Below are 20,791 nucleotides of genomic sequence, written 5' to 3'. Positions count from 1 at the left end.
CTGGCTACAGTGTTTACTACTTTTCATCCTTTTTTTTTTTTTTTTTTTTTTTTATTTCTGACAAATTGTTAGTCTATAGAATATTTTTTAAAATCTTTTTTATTAAATAAGTAAAATATAAATTCAAAATTGTATATATCAGCCACTCTGCTCTCCAAGATATTGGCATCGGCCATCAAAAATCAATATTGGTCGACCACAACAATGCCATGTTTTGTTTTGCTATTATTATTATTATTATTATTATTATTAATGAAATACTTTATTGGTTTTATTATTATATTATATCTTTATTTTTTTATTATTATTATTATTATTATTATTATGTGAATCATGGTAATACGATGGCGTTCCTTGTTTAAATTGTTCAATGTCATTGTGTATAAATTTATTTAATATAAATACTTTTTTTTTTTTTTTTTTTTTTTTTTTTTAACCTGCACCATAGCATTTTAAGTATCTTGGAGCATCATGGTATATAATTGCAGTGACCACATCACTTACAAATAGTACCAATAATACCATGATTTTTTTTTTTTTTTTTTTTTTTTTTGATGCCCCTAGTGTGTAGAGGCATTGTGGCTTTAATTGTTGTTATAACTAGTATACTTGACTGTTCTATATTTTATGTGTATATATATATATATATATATTATGAGAGATCCCATCACTGACTGTACCATGGTACTGTTGCTGTGCTAGTTGGTAAGAATTGTCAGTTTTCCTTGAGCATAAAAACACTGGGTTTGTTTTCAGTTGTCAGACAGTGAAATGGCCTCCAGAAAGGCCAGCACAGTAGAAAGGACGGTTTATGGCTTTTATTTAGCTGTGTATGGTTCTCTGGAGCCACTTTTGATTTGAATAGACCTTGGCTCATTCCTTGTTGTGTCTGCACTCGTCTGCCTGCCTCTACACGATCTCTTCTAACAGCATCTGAATCACTCTCCTATCTGTGAGCTAGAAACCGGTCTGGTTTCCTCTGTGTGTTGTCACTCAGTGGTGGCAGCGTGATCACGCCTGCATCTGAAGCGCTTTGTTAGCACCTGTCTTGCTCGTGCTGTTTTTTTCACATTTTTTTGCTTTCTGTCTGTCATGTTCTCTCTATCTCTCACATTTCTTTCTCTCCCTGTTACTGTTTCTTGATTTATGGTGCACACGTTTCTTAAGCTATGTATTTGTCAGTTTGACTTCGTGGAGCGCATGTTTCTTTGTTTTCAGGGCACTTACGGAGTGCGCAAGGCGCTCAATCTCATGATGCGAGTGTGTAATCCTGTCCTCTTTCTCTCAGTGTGTATGGAGCAGTGTGAGAATGCAGCATCTCTCCTGGCCTCCGTGCGAGAGCAGGAGATGCAGTTTGAGCGTCTGACTCGAGCTCTGGAGGAGGAGAGGAGGAGCGTGGGGCCCTCCGGTACCCTACCCCGCCCCCTCCCCACCCTGCAGGTAACGCCCTCCCAGCCAATCACGCAGCAGCAGGGTTCTCCGCATCATCACCCTGCAATATCTCACCCATGCCGCATCACTCTGTACCAATGCGTCCTAGTTGGCACCTCAAGGAGCATGGCGATTAACCCATCCTTCACCGTTGTGTTCAATGTCACCAGAACCCACCATTTGCATCCTTTCCTCTTGTCATCATTCACCGCCCATCCTTTGCCGTCTGCATCATTCTGCAGTTAATGGCGTGTGGCGTCACAGAAGCCATACTTTTTTTCTTTTTTTTTCTTTTTTTTTTTAAAGCCATGTTTCCCTTGCATGTTTCTTCTTTGTGTCCCAAATTTGTCTCACCACATTTATTTTTTTTTGAATGTCAACCCCTGTTGGTTCACAAACGCATGTCTGTACATCGTACATGTGTCATTAACCTGTCTGTTTGACTTAGTGGAATGAATGTTCTTCAAAGAAGAGGAATTTCTTTCCCATTTACTCACTGTCCTCATGGTGAATGTCTCACTTATCACAGAAACTTTCTCAACACCCGAACCCCCTTCCGCGGATGTCTGTGAACAGAGAGATAGCAAACCGGTTTAGTAAGATGAGTCTCCCTTTTGTGTAGAGGGTTTCAGAAAGCTCTATCTTTCGGTCAAAGTTGCTCAACGCAAACACATCAAGTATCGTCTTAATCTCAGATTTCTCAGTTTACTTCACTGTTTAGACTAGAGGACTTCTTGGATTGGTTGCATGATCTACTTAGACACGCCCCCTCCTTCAAGGGCGTCGACTGTGTGAGCAAGTGAGTTGAAATACTGAAGTTTCACTCACAGCTAGATAGTTGCATACACAACTTCTGTTTCTTTTGGCTCTCTAACACTCACAAAATTGGAAGGAATACTAAACCTAAAAAATGAACGCTTTCATTTATGCACTATTCTTGTTTTACTTAAATACAATAATTGTATATAAATTTCTTTTATTTTTAGATTTTTATTTCAATTTTACCTTACATTTTAGCTTAAATTGTCAGTTTTAGTAATGTTAGTACTTCAACTTATTTCCGTTAGTTGCCAACATAGTTTTTAAATGTAAGTTTTATCTAATATGTAATGTTTCTAATATTTATATTTTACTTTTTATTTACTAAAACCTATTTTTAATAGCTAGTTTTAGCTAGTAGTAACTACACTGGTTCCAAATCTATTACTGTCTTACAGGCAATATGACAATGCAATGTCTAGGTTGCAAATGTCTAGGTTGCCCTTATTTATTCAGTAATAATAAATAGGGACTTAAATGTCAAACTCATATAAAGCTTCATTTAAAAGCCAAATTTAAGTTAATCAAAAAGCTTTCCTTCTGTCATAGCTCTCAAATGTCATTTGAATTTGTGTACATTTTAAATGCGGAGCATGAGAACCAGTGCCATTTGACATCATTGACGTCAATTGTGGCGCAACACATCTTGATGCTTCACTTTTGAATTTATCATGCTCCACATAAATGCGAATGATATTGAGAACTATGACAGAAGGATTGAAGTTTTGGTCTGTTAATCACACAGAGCTACCATGTGCTATAGAAGGCTTGAAGAAACGGCGAGTAACACTTTATTTGTTTTTGGAAGAACTATTCCTTCAGAAAAAATAATCTTTTCTGTTCTTTCTCCAGCACGCACACACATATGTAAAGATACAAAGCTGGTCAGCAGTGTTTGGAATGCCACCATCATATGTATATCTCCTCTCTGTTGACATAGTTGTGTAGATATTAACATGCTGAGCAGGCTCAGTTCCTACCTGCTGACAGGTTCCCACAAGCCTGACTGTCAGCTAAGATTACCGTCTACTTTCACGGCTCCCTCTGTGGACCGAGAATAGTACAGCAGCCCACTTCCCCTGGTTTGCGCAGAGAGAATTTGTGCTTTAAGTGTGAATGGTGCTGCATGCAATTGTTGTGTAAAAGCATGAGTAATATTATCTAGTAGCGGTCAACCCCCTTCTCATTCTTGGCATTCGTTCATCCATCCATTCATCATTCATTTCCGCAACGCTGTCATGTTTCTCTTGTGCAATGGTCTCATTAACTTAAGTTGTTTTTTAGTGTCCTCAGTGTTGTTTATCCTTTGCATCCTTTGCATGGACGTTCATAAGATCATGTTTTTCATATGCTGTAGTATATGCTCGAGGTCCTGCTGTGGACACTCTGAATGTTTAGCATTGTTCACCACCGCCACGATCACTGGCTGGCCACTTTGACGCCTTCCTCATCTGTTTTGCATGCATGTTTTTGTGTCTGTCATAATTTTTCTCTGTTTCTCTAGAACGGCCGTGTCACTGGTGATGCAGAGTTAGAACGGCTCAAATTAAACGAGGGATACATAAACGGGACTCAGGTTAGTATGGGCTGTCCACAATGATTTTTTTTTTTTTTGTATATTCCAGTTTAGCAAGTAAATGATGGATGGATGTTTATTATATTTTAAAATCAAAATTAAATTATTAATTATGAATTAATTAGCCTATAAATTACATAATTTTAAAATCAAAATAATGAAAAAATATTACTCATAATAAATAAAAAGTGTATAATTGTTGTTATTGTGGTTATTATATTCTTTTTTTTCTTTTTTTTTTCTTTATACACCCGGTCACAAATTTAATAAAATGGGTATTTTTGCAAACATGTTTCAGTCCAATATGATACTTTCATTTTTGGTACTTGCTGATACCAATACAGATACCTGTATTTTAATTGCATTTGTAATTTTTAAATATAATAATTTCAATAAATAAATATAATTTAAATATATTTTTTTTAATTAGGTAGAGAAACCAAAAGACTATGAATCATATTAGTTGAGTAAATAGGTGTTTCCTTCCATTATTTTCATGCTTAATTATGCCTGTTAAAATGTATTGTATGAGATTGTTACTGTTCTGTTCACTCTTCATTCTATTGCTCACATATATTGCTCATATTTTATACAGCGCTCATTTAGAGTAATCACGTGACATTTTCCTGTAATAATATAGGAAACAGTATTTTAGTGTCAGTATTTCTTTGTCTGAACACACATGCTGTACATACGATACGTGGTATTGTTTTTTGGTATCGGAGCATTTTAATGTGTACGAGTACACGAGAGCAGCCTTCCTAATAAAAACAGTCGGTACAATGAACAGGATGTAGTGTCAACAGCACTGGTCCCAGGCTATCCTTATGGTTGAACCCTGGGTGTCCGTATACTTAGACGGTCTTGCATATATTTTTACACTTAATTCTTTTGCGTCTTTACGAACTTGTTATTTTGTCGTCGTTGACGTGCACCTGTGCCAGATGGTGTGTGTGTGTGTGTGTGTGTGTGTGTGTGTGTGTGTGTGTGTGTGAGTGAGTGAGTGAACAAACTTCCTATTCTTGGCTTATGCTCACTATTGTTCTTTGTTTGTGTGCCTGTGCTACAGTACAGGATGTTGGACCCTGGTCATATGGTTGAGTCGGTCACAGTGGAGGAGGACCCACATGAAGCGCTGCCGATTATTTCAGTTGAAACTAATGATGATGGCACCACACGTCGCACTGAGACCACAGTAAGTTTTCTGTAGCCATACAATAGAATTTAACTGGTGACATCTTGTCAAGTATGGCCTCAAGTTGATAAGATAATTGCACATTCTCTTTTTAGGTAAAGAAGGTCACAAAGACAACCACCACACGAACAGTCATTCCCTCAGTCTCCGACACGCTTTCCCTGGATGGCACTGGTTCAGTCACTGGGATACCCAGTTATAATACCCCAATGGACCGTGTGTACAGGCCACCGGGTGGCCCCATGGACTACCCCACTGCTACTGTCCCCCGTAACTACCACTATGGACCTCCAGGTGGCTATGATGATTACCGCAGCGGCCCACCTTCTGACGCCTACACCAGCCTCAGCCGAGGAACACGTATGGATGACCGCTACAGGTCTGTTCCTTACAAATCAGCATATTAGAAGGATTTCTGAAGAATCATGTGCAACTGAAGACTAGAGAAAATTAAGCTTTGCCTTCACAGAAATAAATTACATTTTAAAAGATATAAAATAGTAACAGTTATTGCACAATATTAGTCTTTTTTTTTTTCTGTATATTTTGATCAAATCAGTGCAGCCTTGCTGAGTACAAGAGACCTCTTTCAAATACATTAAAACAAATCTTAATTATTTCTCACATTTGACCAGTAGTGTACATGTACAAATGAGCTCCCCCTTTTTCTTTAGGCCTGTGGATGGCTACCGGACTCTGGACTCCGCCTACCGCACACACAGCCGGCCACAGTTGGACCCATATTCGGCCCAGCCCCAGGTAGGACGTATGGGCAGTGCTTTGGAGATCTCTGGCTTGCAGCGCTTTGTCCCAGAGCCCTACGGCCTGGAGGATGATCAGAGGAGCCTGGGATATGATGAAGCCGATTACGGCATGGGGCCACCCATGCATTACAGCACAATGCCCCGGCTGGCACATGGACACCATGCTCCACCTCCACGCCGGACAGGGTTAGTGTGTTCTTTTACACGTTAAGCAAATAATTTCAATTTGGACAATTTATTAAAAGGATAGTTCACTCAGAAATGAAAATTATCCCATGATTTACTCACCCTCAAGCCATCCTAGGTGTACATGACTATCTTCTTTCAGATGAACACAATCTGAGATATATTTAAAAATATCCTGGCTCTTCCAAGCTTTATAATGGTAGTGAAAGAGTGGTGTCTTTTTTTTGTTTTGTTTTTTGAAGCCCCCCAAAAAATCACATCGCATGTGTGCTTACTCCTACATCCTGCGTGATACATCGCGTCAGGGGTTACTCTTGTGGCGCAAGTTGACTTGCGCAGTATGTGTACGGTCGTCTGCCGGAAGCTAGTTACTTTAGTTTATGAAGCTTTAAATATGGATATTTTTCTTACAAAAACCAATCGCTTGACTTCAGAAGGCCTTTATTAACACCCTTGAGCTGTATGGATTATTTTTATGATGGATGCATTTTTTTTTTTTTTTTTCTTCAAAATCATGCCCCCCATTCACTACCATTATAAAGCTGGGAAGACCAAGGATATTTTTAAATATCTCCGATTGTGTTTGCCTGAACAAAGATCATGTACACCTAGGATGGCTTGAGAGTGAGTAAATCATGGGATAATTTTTGGGTGAACAATCCTTTTAAGGTGGAAAATATTCATTAATATATGCTGCTGCTTGTCTTGTATAGGTCATATGAGGGCACACTGGATGGTGATATGAGTGGAGCTGGTGATATGTATTATTGGGCAGGAGGAGCTCCGCTGGCTCAGGGAGAGAGAGGCAGCATGGCATCATTGGACAGCACTCTTCGTAAAGGCCCCGCACCCACAGCATGGAGGCAACCTGAACTTCCTGAAGTCATCGCTATGCTCAACTACCGCTTGGACCCTGTCAAAAGCAATGCTGCCGCTTACTTGCAACATCTCACTTTTAAGAATGATAAGGTTAGTGCACACTTACACAGGATGCTCGTCACAGTATGCTGGGTAGCCCCGCCTACATAGCAGGGATTTCATCACTTTGTGCTGGAATTTGATTTTCGGCAAAGTCACTCAAATGACATTGTGTAACACACAAATTCCATGCGCTCACGCTTCTCCGCCTATCTTTGCAGGTGAAGTCAGAAGTAAGACGACTGAAGGGGATCCCTGCCCTCGTGTCCATGCTGGATAACCCAAAGAAAGAGGTCCATTACGCAGCATGCGGAGCTCTCAAGAACATCTCGTACGGACGAGATCCAGATAACAAGATAGCCATCAAGAACTGTGATGGAATTCCCGCACTGGTGCGGCTACTGAGGAAGACGAGAGATCAGGACCTTACCGACACTATAACAGGTACGCATTCTTTAGTGCTTGAAATCAAGATTGTAAGGTAATTTTTACGCTATTAAATTCACAATTTGCAGTCTTTGCTTCTGTATTGTGACGTACAACTTAGTGAAATGCATTATAGAAAAAAGAAATTAATGATTGGACAATTCTGGCATTTCATAACCTTTTGATTAAAAAAATTACATGCTTAAAAGTATCACAGTTTATAATCCAAATCTGAATATTAGAATGATTTCTGAAGGATCATCTGACACTGAAGACTAGTGGCTGCTGAAAATTCAGCTTTAGCATCATAGGAATAGATTAAATTTAAAATATATTAAAATAGAAAAGTTATTTTAAGTTGTAATATTTCACAATATTAATTTTGACTATATTTGTATTCAAATACATGCAGCCTTGCTGAGCCCAAGAGGCTTCTTTCAAAAACATAAAAAAGATGGATTGTAGTAACTGATGGCTCATCCTTTGTCAGGCACGCTGTGGAACCTGTCATCTCACGACTCTGTAAAAATGGAGATCGTGGACCACGCGCTGCACGCCTTGTCCGATGAGGTGATGGTTCCGCACTCGGGCTGGGAGAGGGGGAACGAAGGGGGAGAGGAGAGCTGCAAACCCAGACACCTTGAGTGGGAGACTGCGCTCACCAACACTACCGGCTGCTTAAGGTACATAATGCTAATTTTTTTTTTTGTGTGTGTTGTGAATCCAAGCACGATTGCCATGTTCACATATGCCTAAATGAACCGAACTAAGGGACAAAATGCACTACTTTCCAAAACAAATGCTCCAAACGAGCCAGGTGTGAAAATGCGCTTAATCAGCCTGGGAATTAAACGCATGACTTTAGTGATGCAGTTAAGCCACTGGAACACAGAGAGATGGGCGGAGGAAAGGATTAGGATGTGTCAGGAAGGGACAGTTTCATGATTCAGATTAATGAAAGACGTTCTAGGGACGAGGGGGGTGCTTTAGTGCTGCTAAAGAATTCCTGTCAAGAAAGGGTTTGTGTGTTTGTATGTGTAAGGAAACTGCATTTTTGTGTGGAAGAAAGAGGGGAAGTGCAAAGGAAATGCTCTTGGATTGTGTGTGAGAGCAAGAACCTCTGAGGCTGTGAAAGAACCAGGACAAAGTTTGGACAAAAGAGAGAAATGTGATCTTTGAATCCACTTATTTCCCTTGAGTGCTTCTCTTTGAAAGTGTCCCTCACTTCTCCCACTCGCCTATTAGGCTTTTAGAAAGCAGTCGGAGGAGTGGTTTTACACCGTGATTACATTTAAGTAGAGCTAACAGTCTCTTGCCTTTTAACCCTCACTTTCTCTTTAATTGCTCAACTTTCCTGATGCCATCTGTATACTCTTGGTTAAAATATTTTAGGTGATGACCTGAAATCCTGAAGTTAAAAGTTTCTGTGCATGCCAAACGTTGCTAAACATTAAACAGGCAGTGTCCTAATTAGTTGCATGACGTTTTGCTCTCAGGAATGTGAGCTCGGAGCGGAGCGAGGCCAGGAGGAAGCTGAGGGAGTGCTCTGGACTGGTCGACTCGCTCATGTACATTGTTCAGTCACAGATCAACTGTAAAGATGTGGACAACAAGGTAACAGCTGAACTTTGACTATTTAAGTTTTCAAAACTGCACTTTCATATGCCCTTTTATGACAGGGGAAGCATGTTTTCGGGAAGAGCAAAGAGGGAAGAAAGCATTGCTGGTCATTTCTATTATCACATACTGAATATTATTAATCACTGTTATAATTAGGATTGGGAATCGGTTATTTAGAACCAGTTCCCTTTTTTTAGCTGTTAGGCTTGTTAACGTTTAGACATTTACTGTGCAAATTGTCTATTATAAAGGACTAGTGGTTAAATCAGCCCACACTAGTCAATTTTGAAAATAAATAACTTGATAAACAAATGTGGTACATATATACTACCATTCAAATGTTTGGGGACATTGGCAGTTCGAGCCCAAGTCAGATTCTGAAAATGCGGATGTTCAAGCCGATCGATCGATCCAACTTTGCAAACATGACTTGAGCAGAATGTTTGACAGTGGTAAGTAGTCTCCCATGTTCAGGAAGCTGTGCTCTGTAAACTGCGCTGTGCACAAGCTAACTTCTGTACTGCTCAGGTACAGCTTTATGAATAAATCTTAGCTTCTGGTTAATCACTGACAGCAAAAGTGGTTTTGCTTCTGGATACAATCACACAGCGTTTCAGCGCCATGACAACACTACAATTCACTGAAGCCTTGTCCATTATGCTAATATTTTACATTGTCATGTTGACATTTGCAGAAGTAATATCTAGACTTGGATTGAGGCATTTTAGGTAGGTCTGGATCAGTGTTCTGTTAGATAGAATAAATCGCTTTGTGGGAGACTGAGCTTTGTAACGTTGCAGATCGTATACATGCCCAGATACATTAAACTAAGAAAACATTAAAAAGCATCATATGACCTTTACATATTTCTAATGTGACACAAGTTTTCCATTTCAAATAAATGCTTGTCTTTTTAACCTTCTTTTAATCAAAGAATCCTGAAAATATTAGGCAGTTCAACTGTTTTCAACATTGATATAAGAAATGTTTCTTGAGTAGCACACTAGGATAATTTCTGAAGGATCATGTGACACTAGCTGCGTTTACATCGAACCGACAGTAATCGAACTAGAGCACAATCAGAATGAAAAAGTCACATGTAACTACGTCAGTTGGAATGAATTGGCCAAATCTGATTACAATTTCATTTGGATTGTAAGGGGTGGTTTATTCCTTTTGTAATCCGATCGAGAGGACATGTAAACACTTGATCGGGTTGAAAACCGAAACTGGAAAGTACTGCGCATGTGCAGTGTCGTAGACAAAGCATAATGACGTATGACACACGGACCGAGCTGTTCTTCCAGTTGAATAAAGTGTCATAAATGAGTGTCCTGTCATTCTGAAATTCTCTTTTCACTCATCGTCTGTGAAGTAGACCAGGATAACGTCCCACCAGTCCTTGTTTTATACTCTCATCCACAGACGATTGGTTTCGGGCTGGGGAAAAGACGCTTTTACTGCTTGATAAATACAAGCAGCACGACTCAATGGTTCATGTGCTTGTTGTTGCCTAATTAGGACCTGAAATAGATAAATATTAAGTCTGCTTTGTAAAACAAAGAAAAGGAGGATGGTTAGTGTGCAACAACAGCAGGAAACTCTGTATATTCATGCAGTGTGCGCATGTCAAAAGATTAAATCTGACCAGAAGCTTGTGACATACAAACACGCACATCAACCCGATCACTTTATTTAGTGTTCATGTAAACACTACGTTCGGATTCATCAATCGGAATGAATTCATTCAAAATTGAAGAAAAATGTCCATGTAAACGTAACTGCTGAAGACTGGAGTAATGATGCTGAAAATTCACCTTTGCCATCACAGGAATAAATTGCATTTTACATTGAAGTACATATATTGAAAGTTATTTTAAGTTACAATGTTTCACAATTATTATTATTTATTTTTTTTATTTTTTTTTCCCAAATCTAATAAATGTAGATTTGGTGAATTTGAACAGTAGTGTATGTCAAAAATATTTGTATTTACTTTTTTAAAAATATTGGAAAAAGTTTGCTTGAGCCTATATTGCTATGATAGTCGAAGATTCGTGCTGCTAGTGGTGCAGAAAAGACATTAAGTGGATCATTGAGTGGAATAAGAATCTGTAAATTCTGAATATTACTATATAGTTTGTTCTTTGATTTTCAACCATTTTATAAAAACATTGCTAGTTGTCCTCCTTTCAGTCTGTTAAAAATGATCTTTTATTTTATCATGTTTATTATGTCTATGTGCAGCTGATTGAGAACAGTGTCTGTCTGCTGAGGAATCTGTCCTATCAAGTTCATCGGGAGATACCAGGCAGCGAGCGCTATCAGGAGTTGACTCCTGTCAATCAAGGCCCCGCCTCTTCCCAAAAGGGTGGCTGCTTCAGCTCCCGAAAGGGCAAAGGTGTGTGTTTGATTCATTTAAAGAAAAACCCAGGCACTGGCTGTAGGCCGTAACCAATTAAAATAAGTTAACTTGCTATCTTTGCATTCCTGTGCATAATCTCTGTGTTGTGTAAACAAAGCCAAGAGGCCGTGCCTATTCCTTGTCTTTAAATCATTGTACACGCTTTGAAGTCTGTTAAGCCTGTGAGTTTGATATGTGCCAGATCGAGTTTGTTTGCACATGAAGGAGATAAAGCATGCATGAATTTTACACAAGTGTGTGTGCCTTGTTTAGGGGTTTGTTGCTAATTAATTGTATGGTGGCTGGGGCACTATTGCAAAAACAGTCCTTTCCTCTCATTTTCTTCTGTATCTGTCTCTTCTGCTCTCATTCCGTACATCTTTTTATCCTGTAACAGACGAGTGGTTTTCCAAAGGTAAGCTTTTCTCTTTTATTTTTTTTATTTTTCTTTTTTTTTTTTTTTTTAAAGTAAAGGCTTTGCTTTGCTATTATGGGAATCACTTACATTTCACCTCATTGTAACCCACTATTAACCCTGTTATTGGTCAAAGTTCAGAAAATGGATCTGAAATGGAAAAAAAATGCATTTCTTATCCCATTTCACATTCGTTTTATGAGCTGCACTACTTTTGTAAAAGTAAGAAGGCCTATTAAGGGGACCAGTCACACAAAGAAGGTTTTTATTGATCTGAAGAAAGTAGATGTGGAATCAGTAACAAGTATCAGATTATGACACTGACTGGACACTTAGCTCTGTTTGAAAACCTAGTGAGATGCCCTCCTGCCTACTTCTAAGGCATCATCCAAACCATTCATGGAACAGCTTTTACCACACACATCCAAAAATAGCTGGCTGTTCTGAGAAAACTGGGAAAAGACTGCAAAAAAGGATTTCTGCAATCTGTTTTTTTTCTTAATTGTGTGACTGTGGCCCTTGCAGCTTTTAAAACATTTCATTAGTAACCACCAGAGGGTGCCAGAGCACAGCATTTCTGATAAATTCACTTTTTATACACCTTCACTTTTAATGTTTAATCATGTAGACATATTAAAAGACAATTGTCTGATTCTTTTAAACTTGCACTTTGTCATATACTACTGTGAAAACTGAGCCGTCTGCATCAAGTCTTTATAGTCATTAAATCACACAATGTGGGGGTTTTCCCTCAGGGAATAAATGTAACCTTTGTCAGAACTGTGTCTAAAGAAAACTGTCTTTGTCTAAAGAGAAACCCCTTTTTAAATCTTTGAGGAAGAGGTTTTCTTCAGACCTTTGCTTCTAAATTGTCATAAATGGCATCACTATTATTAAATAGCAGATAAGATTTCTGTGTGTCACTTCATCTGTTTCACTTGTTGCTCATTCCTTCTGCTTTGGTCAGGAAAAAAAGAGGATGATGGAACTTCAGACATGATTGACATTCCAAAGAGAAGCACACCAGCCAAAGGTACAATGACAGTCTTGTTGGATCTGAATAGTTAGTAGTTAGATTATAGATTAAATAGTGTAACAATTGTATCGTTTTGTAGGTTATGAATTGCTGTTCCAGCCAGAGGTGGTGCGTGTGTACACTTCTCTCCTAAAAGAGAGTAAGAACCCATCGGTTCTGGAAGCTGCTGCGGGGGCCGTGCAGAACCTGTGTGCAGGCCGTTGGACTGTGAGTATGCACAAAAATGCCGATGGTTTCAGAATGATACTGCTAATGCATATTAAACACAACATTAAATGGGTCATACATTTTATTATTAAAAAAAAAAAAGCTTGATTGACTATGAAAACGTGCTATAACTTTCAGAGATCAAAAATGAAATATTCCCAAAACCAAACCAAAAAAAAACAAGCAGTTATGGAAATTATACATTTCATATCATACAGTAATATATCTGATGTTTCCCAAGTCAGTGAGTAATTGTGTTAAATAATTGTGATCTCAATATTGATCATAATAATTATGCTTTTTGCCATAATCGAGCAGCCCTAGGCTACTCCACCATCATTTATTTCTTAATATTTGTTTGATTGGGTTCATGAGGAAAAATCTGTTTCGTAATTTGACCTTTGTTCTTATTTTTGTCAGTATGGACGGTACATTAGAGCAACGATGAGACAGGAACATGGCCTGCCGATGATGACGGAGCTGTTGTCTCATGGGAACGACCGTGTGGTCAGAGCCATGTCTGGAGCTTTGAGGAACCTGGCCATTGATGCTCGCAACCGTGAGCTGCTAGGTGTGTGAGCCAATAATACCTGTTTGTTTGTGTTAGCCTTGGTAATAACACTGAATGGACACATACAATCAAATTAGCCATATTTGTACAGTCCCAATGAATCCCATCATATTTTACTCAATCTCTCTTCCTCTCTCTGTGTAGGGAAGCATTCTGTGCCTAACTTGGTGGCCAATCTGCCAGGCAGTGGTCAGAGTCAGCCTGTGCGCGGGCTCTCGGAGGAGACAGTGGTGTCTGTTCTCAGCACTATGGCGGAAGTGGTTGGCTCCAGCGTGGATGCGGCCAAATCCCTGCGCACCTCCCAGGGCATTGAGAGACTGGTGCTCATCAACAAAGACAGGTATGTGTGTGTATCCATTTCTGTGTTAATAACTGGCTGGTCACATTGGAGGAACCTGGAAGAGGAATGGTTTTTTTATTTTTTATTTTTTTTAGCAAATGCTGTTTAATGAGCCATAGTTATATCGTTTCATAATCGTCTGTATTTCCCCATATAGCAACCGTTCAGATCGAGAGGTACGTGGCGCTGGGCTGGTGCTGCAGATCGTGTGGGGCTTCAAAGAGCTCCGCCGCACACTGGAGAAAGACGGCTGGAAGAAGACAGACTTCATGGTCAACCTCAACCCTCCTAACAACACCCGCAGCAACGGGGGATATGAGGACAGCACCCTGCCGCTAATAGACAGGGGTAAGAAAACAACCCATTCCTGCTGAATGGACTTTAATGTGTTTATCAGCCGAATGGACATGCAGGATACAACTTTGTGTCTGATCTGACTTTGTTTGGGTCTGTCTGTTAGGGGGCAAACAGGACAGGGACAGAGACATGATTCCACTAAATGACATGGGACCAGGTAAAATGCACATACTTTATTCTCATACTTTATAATGCATATACTCAAGGTCTAAAATGAGCTTTTAGCCACATTCGCCAGCTGGGTTTTCATGATTCCCATTGTATCTGCTTTAATTTGCACTTTTAAAATTAAATTGATTATTATATTATAACAGTGATATTTATTATTTTTATATTATGTTATTATATATTATTATATATCCAAGGCTGCATTTATTTGACCAAAAATGAAGTAAAAACAGTGTGACGCATTAATTTAAACAACGTTTTTTTGTTTTAATATATTTTAAAATGTAATTTATTCCTGTGATGGCAAAGCTACATTTTCATCAGCCATTACTCCAGTCTTCAATGTCACATGATCCTTCAGAAATCAGTCAATATGCTGAATTAGAATTGGTGCTTAAAAACAATTATTATAACCAATGTTTTAAATAAATAGAAACAGAGAAACAGCATTTATTTGAGAAAGCAGATCTTTTGTAACATTATAAATGTTTTTACTGTCACTTTTGAACAATTTGCTTGTTGAATAAAAGTATCACTTTCCTGCAAAAAAGTAAAACATACAATGTAAAAAGGCATGGTTGGGGGAAAAAGTATGTATATTTCATATATACGATGTGTGTGTATGTTTGCACTGGAAAATGATTTTAAATTTACTACAATTTCCATGCAATCACTGTGCTGTGATTCACTGAGTTACAAATATCAATTCATTTTGTCTGTGGCGCCAGACGCTTACTCTACGCTAGACCAGAGAGGACGGAGAAACACTTTAGACGACACTCTGGATCGCTCTGACAGAGATACACCTCAGGTAACGTAAACGTCCCCTTCAAAGGGAACGTCCACCCTTGTGCAGTTACAACAAACAACTTGTGTTCTCACCAACTCCCTTCACAAACAATTCAGCACACTAGACATCACACACACACTACTCAACCTGAAACTTGTTAACCTACTGTAATTTCACTAATAGTACTAAGAGGGGTTCTCACCTCAACTAACTCTCTCACACACTCCCTCTCCTTCTGTTTTCACTCACCCCTTCTTCGATGCCTTTCTTTCTCTTATCTTCTGTCAATCTCTCTTTCTCTTTGACTCTCAGGGAGGAATGTATGGGGAGAGACGGGGCTCTTTGCCTCTGTTGGACTCTTATGATGGTTAGGCCACTCCCCTCCCCCCACTCAGTGCATGAGCACGCATGGTATGTGTGTCCACCTTCTGCATGGGCTTCATGTGTACATTTAAGTGTATGTGTGCCGCTCAGTGTATTTGTGGTTCTAACCCTCATTAACAGTATTTTGTTATTCTGTACTTCAGTGGAAATGGGTTTACTAATTTCCAGTGTTGGGGAAGCTTTTTTTTTTTTTTTTTTTATAACTAGCTTTCCAACTACAAGCTACTCCAAATTTACAGTAGTTAAATTAGTCAAGCTACAGGTACTGAAAAGTAGTTAGGAAGCTGCTAACAAACTTATTTTATGATTTTATTTTATTTTTTTATTTTACAATTAGAGCCATATTTATCTGGTGAAAAAACAAGGATCTGAAATAGGATGATGGCTTTGAATTAGGGCTATTTTTACATGATTACATGATGTGGTGATTAATTAATCGCACATCAATTTTGGCTGAGAAATTACCCCCAAAAGATAACTTGAAGTCATTATTGTGTAAAGCATCAAATAGACATTACAAAAAAGTATCTTCAGAAAGAAATATTTTATTTGATTCAAGATAGAATTTATTACACATGAACTTTTGGACCATGAGGTTGAGTAAATGATGACTGAATTTTCATTTTTGGGTGGACTATACCTTTATTTTTTGAATTAATACAAAATATGAAATATTAAATTATTATTTAAAAAAAAAAAAAAATTAGACTCTAAATATGAAACTGAAACTGCCAGTAGGTGATGATAAATGTCGTAATGATTAAGTCGTTCGATTCATTCAGGAGTGAAGTAAATGGTTCTCTTCAGGCTTGTTGGACTTAAAGCAGCGCTGCACAGACCGATCGGCGTATGACATCAAAGTACTGCGAGAGCAGATAGCTCTGTTTGCTTTTGAAGCGCTGTCGCTGTACTTTGATGTCAAACACCGATCGGTCTGTGTAGCGCCGCTTCAAGTCCAACAAGTCTTTTATGAACAGTCCGTTGAATCATTAGTTTCACTAAGTTCGTTCAAAACGCGGATTCAGAAATAAAACTGCTGTGCATTGTGCAGAGACTAACAGTTCTGCTTTGTCTTTATATTTTCAGTGGCAAAATTGAACAAAATAGACAATATTGTGTCTAAAATAACTCAATATTAGCTTCTTATTTAATGAACTGTTGTATAAAATCCAGTATTGCATTTGCACTTGTTATATAGGCTATGGGACAAAAACAGCACTCGTGTCATATCTAAATATGAGACAACAACTCATTTTTGCCCCCATATCTTGAATTTTTCTGACTGCATTCTATAGGCTTCATAGCGCAGTGAGTTCAATCAACTGTATGAAATGTCAGATCTGCGTAGGTCTGGGGCAGGGCAAGTGTGTTAAATGCATTAAATTAACACGTTATTTTTTTTTTTACCGTAATTAATCTAATTAACGCGTTAAATCGCTAGCCCTACTTTAAATGTTAACAAATTTACAAAAACACTCAAACTGTTTTATTAATTAATGAATCCATTAGTATCATTTTAATATGTATGTGTATATATTAATCTTTTTTTATCTGGTGCATTAAACAAGGATCTCAAATAGATCAAATTTAGTCAGCTAAAGTCAAAAACAAATTACTGAGAGGCCAATATTTCATATACTACACTGATTTACATAAAAAAACAATTCACAATAATATTCAGGAAACAGTCATGTTCCATTAATAGCGTCGCTACTATCAGTTAGTTACTCCCCAACACTGATCACTCCCCCTCATGTGTCCACTTTGGTCACATGACTGATGTTTCAGTGGTTTATCTGTCATCACTTTGCCAGAAAATGGGTGATGTGATTTGTGTAATATGCACAAATTCTCATCACAGCTCTTTGATGACACATTACTGAATCATTTTCCCTCATTATTAGTAAACTTAATAGAAGAGAGTACCACGCTTGACCTTCACGTCTCATCTGTTTCTCTCCACAGAAAAACTGATCGTGTGCATCACCCGCCGTGAGTTTCCTCCTCCTGCCTACTGTCCCTGCTGAGCCTCTGATCTCATCACTTACGGGACCATTGCCACTAATTGCAAAGACCCTTCCGTAGTTTTCAACATTCTCTAGTTGTCACTCTCCTACTCTTTTTGAGATCAATGTGATTGAGAACAGCCACTACTTAAAATGGACACTACACAATGAATTCCTGTCTTGATTTTGGTCCATACCACTTTTTTGTTGTCAAATAATGGAAACACTAGGGACTAAAAGGTCTATTTAGTCACATCCCCAGCTTATCAAACTTTATAAACCTTTTTTTTTTTTTTTTGCTTAAGCATCTATTAGAACACTAGTATAGTATGGCAATGGTATTTTGATTCTTTTGCTTCATCCTGCTTTGTGGTTCACATTGATAAAAAGGTAACGCCAAATTGCATCAGTCATATGTGGCCTGCAGAAATTAATGTATATAGAATATCTCTGTAAGTTTTATGTCTCAACGCATCGTGACAGACATGAGGCCTATCTTTTTTGGTCATGGTTTTCTAAAAGCACTAGACGACCACTAATTCCCCTTAAGTTATCCATCTGTGGTTTTTGTGGATGGTCTCGTTGAGTGTTCAGTCTCTAGGAAGGGGTTGTTCTGAAAGCGTTGATGAAGCATTACAAAAGAGGCAGAGGGATTTGGGAGATTATTTTTTATTTTTTTAAACTGGTAGCATTCAAGAAGACCTCTAGTGGTAGATGAGTACAGTTGTGCTCTTTGGGACTCCTTAAATTGTAAACCTTGTGACAAGTTTGCAAAGTGCTCCAGAGTGGGAGAGCTGTTTTGGGATTTCTTTTATTCCCCTTTGGTTTGGTCTTTGAAATTGTCACTGAGAGCGATTATTTTCTGTGTGGAAACTAAAGAGTTCCTTCCCCTATAATTTTTAATAAACACAATTTAAGTAGCAAAAGAAGAGAACAGAAGAGCCTTTAACTCTTGGAGACAATTGGTAGCCCTGATCTTAGATCAGTGCTCCCACTTTTCAAATACTTTGTGAATCGGCCCTGCTGGTGGACCTAGTTTGTGCTTTTTCACTTGTCTGAATATAAATGAATGTGTAAATATGACTGCATCTCACAAATCCACTCTGCATACTTGCAGTGCCTCGCTTGCTCATCGCGTCGTGTGAGTGTGTGTGTTTGTGATAAGCGGTGAACAGGGACGTTCGGCCACCTTTCTGCCTCTTGGTTCCAGTGCCTGTCTGTGTAGAGAGTAAACGAGTGTACATTTAAGGATGTATATGCATTGTTTTTTTGTTTTGTTTTTTCTCTGAGATCCATAAGTACAGTGCTTGTTTCTTAGACTGCATATTCAAAATGCACAGTAAGTCTGATGTAGATATTTACTGAATAGAGACTGAATAGCACTAGAGGTCAGTGGATTTTTTTTTTTTTTTTTTTAAGAATTTATTTTTTTCCCCCAATGCCTTTTTAATCTCCTGTTTGCCAATTGTAACACAATGTTTCAAGACACTACAGTCAGTAAAGGAAAGGTTGGACCACAAGTTCGAGTCCTGATAGAGGAGGCTGTTCACAAACAAGTTTGAGGAATCAATCGATTGTTCAAGTGTTGAGGGAGGCAGATAAATGAGTCTTTTAATTACAAAAAAATTGCATCTCTTTCAGGCAGGATTTAGCAAGAGCTCAGATTTTGATTCTAGCTTGATGAGAAAATAAGATAAAATAAAAGCACATTTAACTATATATACCAGAGAATATTTGTTAATTTTAATTATTATTTTTTTTCCTCTTTGGTTTTTGTCCTGTTGCTCTTTCTTTTCTATATTTTATGATTGGGGCTAATATTGTTTTTCTGGGGTGTTGTGGGTGAATGCATATGCAATCAGTTTTATTTTTTAAATGAATGCATTACAGTTTATATCTTTTAATTAAAGACGAAAGGAAAAATTCTGTGTCGTGCTGTCAGTTGACATGCCGTTTCTCTGCAACACTAACAAGTGGATCTTGATTCATTATTCCTATTATTTCAACACTTTACCTTTGGTCTTAAACATTGCACCTTTCTTTCATGGATTGAAACATGTAACTTAGCAATACTGTTTTTTTTTAAATAAAAGAATGATTTTTTTTTTCCAAGGTTCTGACAATGAATTATTGTGTGATTCACAGAGCATTTTTGTACATTAACATTTAATACTTAATACATATTAAGAATTCTTCACTTGAGAATGTAATGAAGTATGATTGATAAATTTAGTAAATACATTTTAGCACCTTATAGAGTTCAGCGGCTTACTGGGAAATATGGTTGATGCATATGATATAGTTATGGAATTGATTCAACTTTTTTTGATAGTGTAATTACAAACTAGTGAAGACTGTGAGAACTGCTAGTTGACAGCTTAAAAAGAATACTGGAAACTACTAAACCAGGGATTCTCATCCTTTTTTGACTCTAAGGCCCCCATAGTCCACAACAATATTTGAAGCCCTGACCTGACACTCCTATTTTCTGTAAAATAAATTTCAGGATTACAGAAGTTTTAAGAGCTGAATGTTCTTTAACATTTCCACCCTTTTTAAGTAACCAATGAATTTACATGACGTTTCCAGTCGTTCATGATTTATTGGGTGAGGATTAAAGATTTTTTTATATGTATTATTTTTACTATTTCTACCTGGTAAAATATTTTAGAGCTTGGCATAACTAGAAATATATATTCATTATAAAAAATGCCCATGGAGTTTTAAGATTTTAATTTGCGTATCTTTTCTAAGCCTAGAAATCACACACAAATTAAGCTAGATCTCACATATTTATAGACTATGGGACCCCCCACCACACAACACTAACAGGAATTACAAAATCGGTTAATAATTTAATAATTGCAACAACAGCAGAAACATTAATATAATAACATTAACGGACAGATTTTAAATGAATTACAGTGGTGGTTTGGGTGACTTACAACATAATGTTATCTTTTAACATGTAGGCCTTCTACAGTGCCACTTGAAAGTTTGTGAACCCCTTGCAGAATCTGTGAAAAATTTTAACAAAAGAGAGAATACAAAATGCATGTTATTTTTTATTTAGTACTGTCCTGATTAAGATATTTTACATAAAAGATGTTTACATATAATTCACAAGACAAAAAATTGCTGAATTTATTAAAATGACCCTGTTCAAAAGTTTGTGAAC

The 20,791-nt window shown here is 37.8% G+C and overlaps 1 protein-coding gene across 7 annotated transcripts in view; it reads left to right on the top strand.

Annotated features, from left to right (window-relative positions):
• Positions 1-19,725, top strand: part of ctnnd1 (catenin (cadherin-associated protein), delta 1) — a 31,763-nt gene extending 12,038 nt beyond the window's left edge. For 2 of the 7 annotated variants that reach the window (XM_051902229.1, XM_051902222.1), the window contains exons 2-21: positions 1,289-1,440; positions 3,755-3,826; positions 4,896-5,021; positions 5,117-5,400; positions 5,696-5,971; positions 6,685-6,940; positions 7,111-7,333; positions 7,806-7,998; positions 8,812-8,929; positions 11,183-11,336; positions 11,737-11,754; positions 12,722-12,787; positions 12,870-12,997; positions 13,418-13,568; positions 13,713-13,908; positions 14,066-14,256; positions 14,369-14,422; positions 15,162-15,244; positions 15,536-15,634; positions 17,573-19,725. In XM_051902229.1, coding sequence (XP_051758189.1) covers positions 1,294-1,440; positions 3,755-3,826; positions 4,896-5,021; positions 5,117-5,400; positions 5,696-5,971; positions 6,685-6,940; positions 7,111-7,333; positions 7,806-7,998; positions 8,812-8,929; positions 11,183-11,336; positions 11,737-11,754; positions 12,722-12,787; positions 12,870-12,997; positions 13,418-13,568; positions 13,713-13,908; positions 14,066-14,256; positions 14,369-14,422; positions 15,162-15,244; positions 15,536-15,595 — 2,796 coding nt within the window. In that variant the 5' untranslated portion in view covers positions 1,289-1,293 and the 3' untranslated portion in view covers positions 15,596-15,634; positions 17,573-19,725. The remainder of the gene's footprint in view (positions 1-1,288; positions 1,441-3,754; positions 3,827-4,895; positions 5,022-5,116; positions 5,401-5,695; positions 5,972-6,684; positions 6,941-7,110; positions 7,334-7,805; positions 7,999-8,811; positions 8,930-11,182; positions 11,337-11,736; positions 11,755-12,721; positions 12,788-12,869; positions 12,998-13,417; positions 13,569-13,712; positions 13,909-14,065; positions 14,257-14,368; positions 14,423-15,161; positions 15,245-15,535; positions 15,635-17,572) is intronic. The other 5 variants (XM_051902266.1, XM_051902257.1, XM_051902275.1 and 2 more) reach the window with 4 other exon arrangements.
• The last annotated feature ends 1,066 nt before the right edge of the window (positions 19,726-20,791 follow it).

The sequence above is a fragment of the Ctenopharyngodon idella genome, chromosome 1 (assembly GCF_019924925.1).
Source record: "Ctenopharyngodon idella isolate HZGC_01 chromosome 1, HZGC01, whole genome shotgun sequence".
Classification (NCBI taxonomy): Eukaryota; Metazoa; Chordata; class Actinopteri; order Cypriniformes; family Xenocyprididae; genus Ctenopharyngodon; species Ctenopharyngodon idella.
Note: the sequence above shows the minus strand (reverse complement) of the source record. Positions and strands in the feature narration are given on the sequence as shown.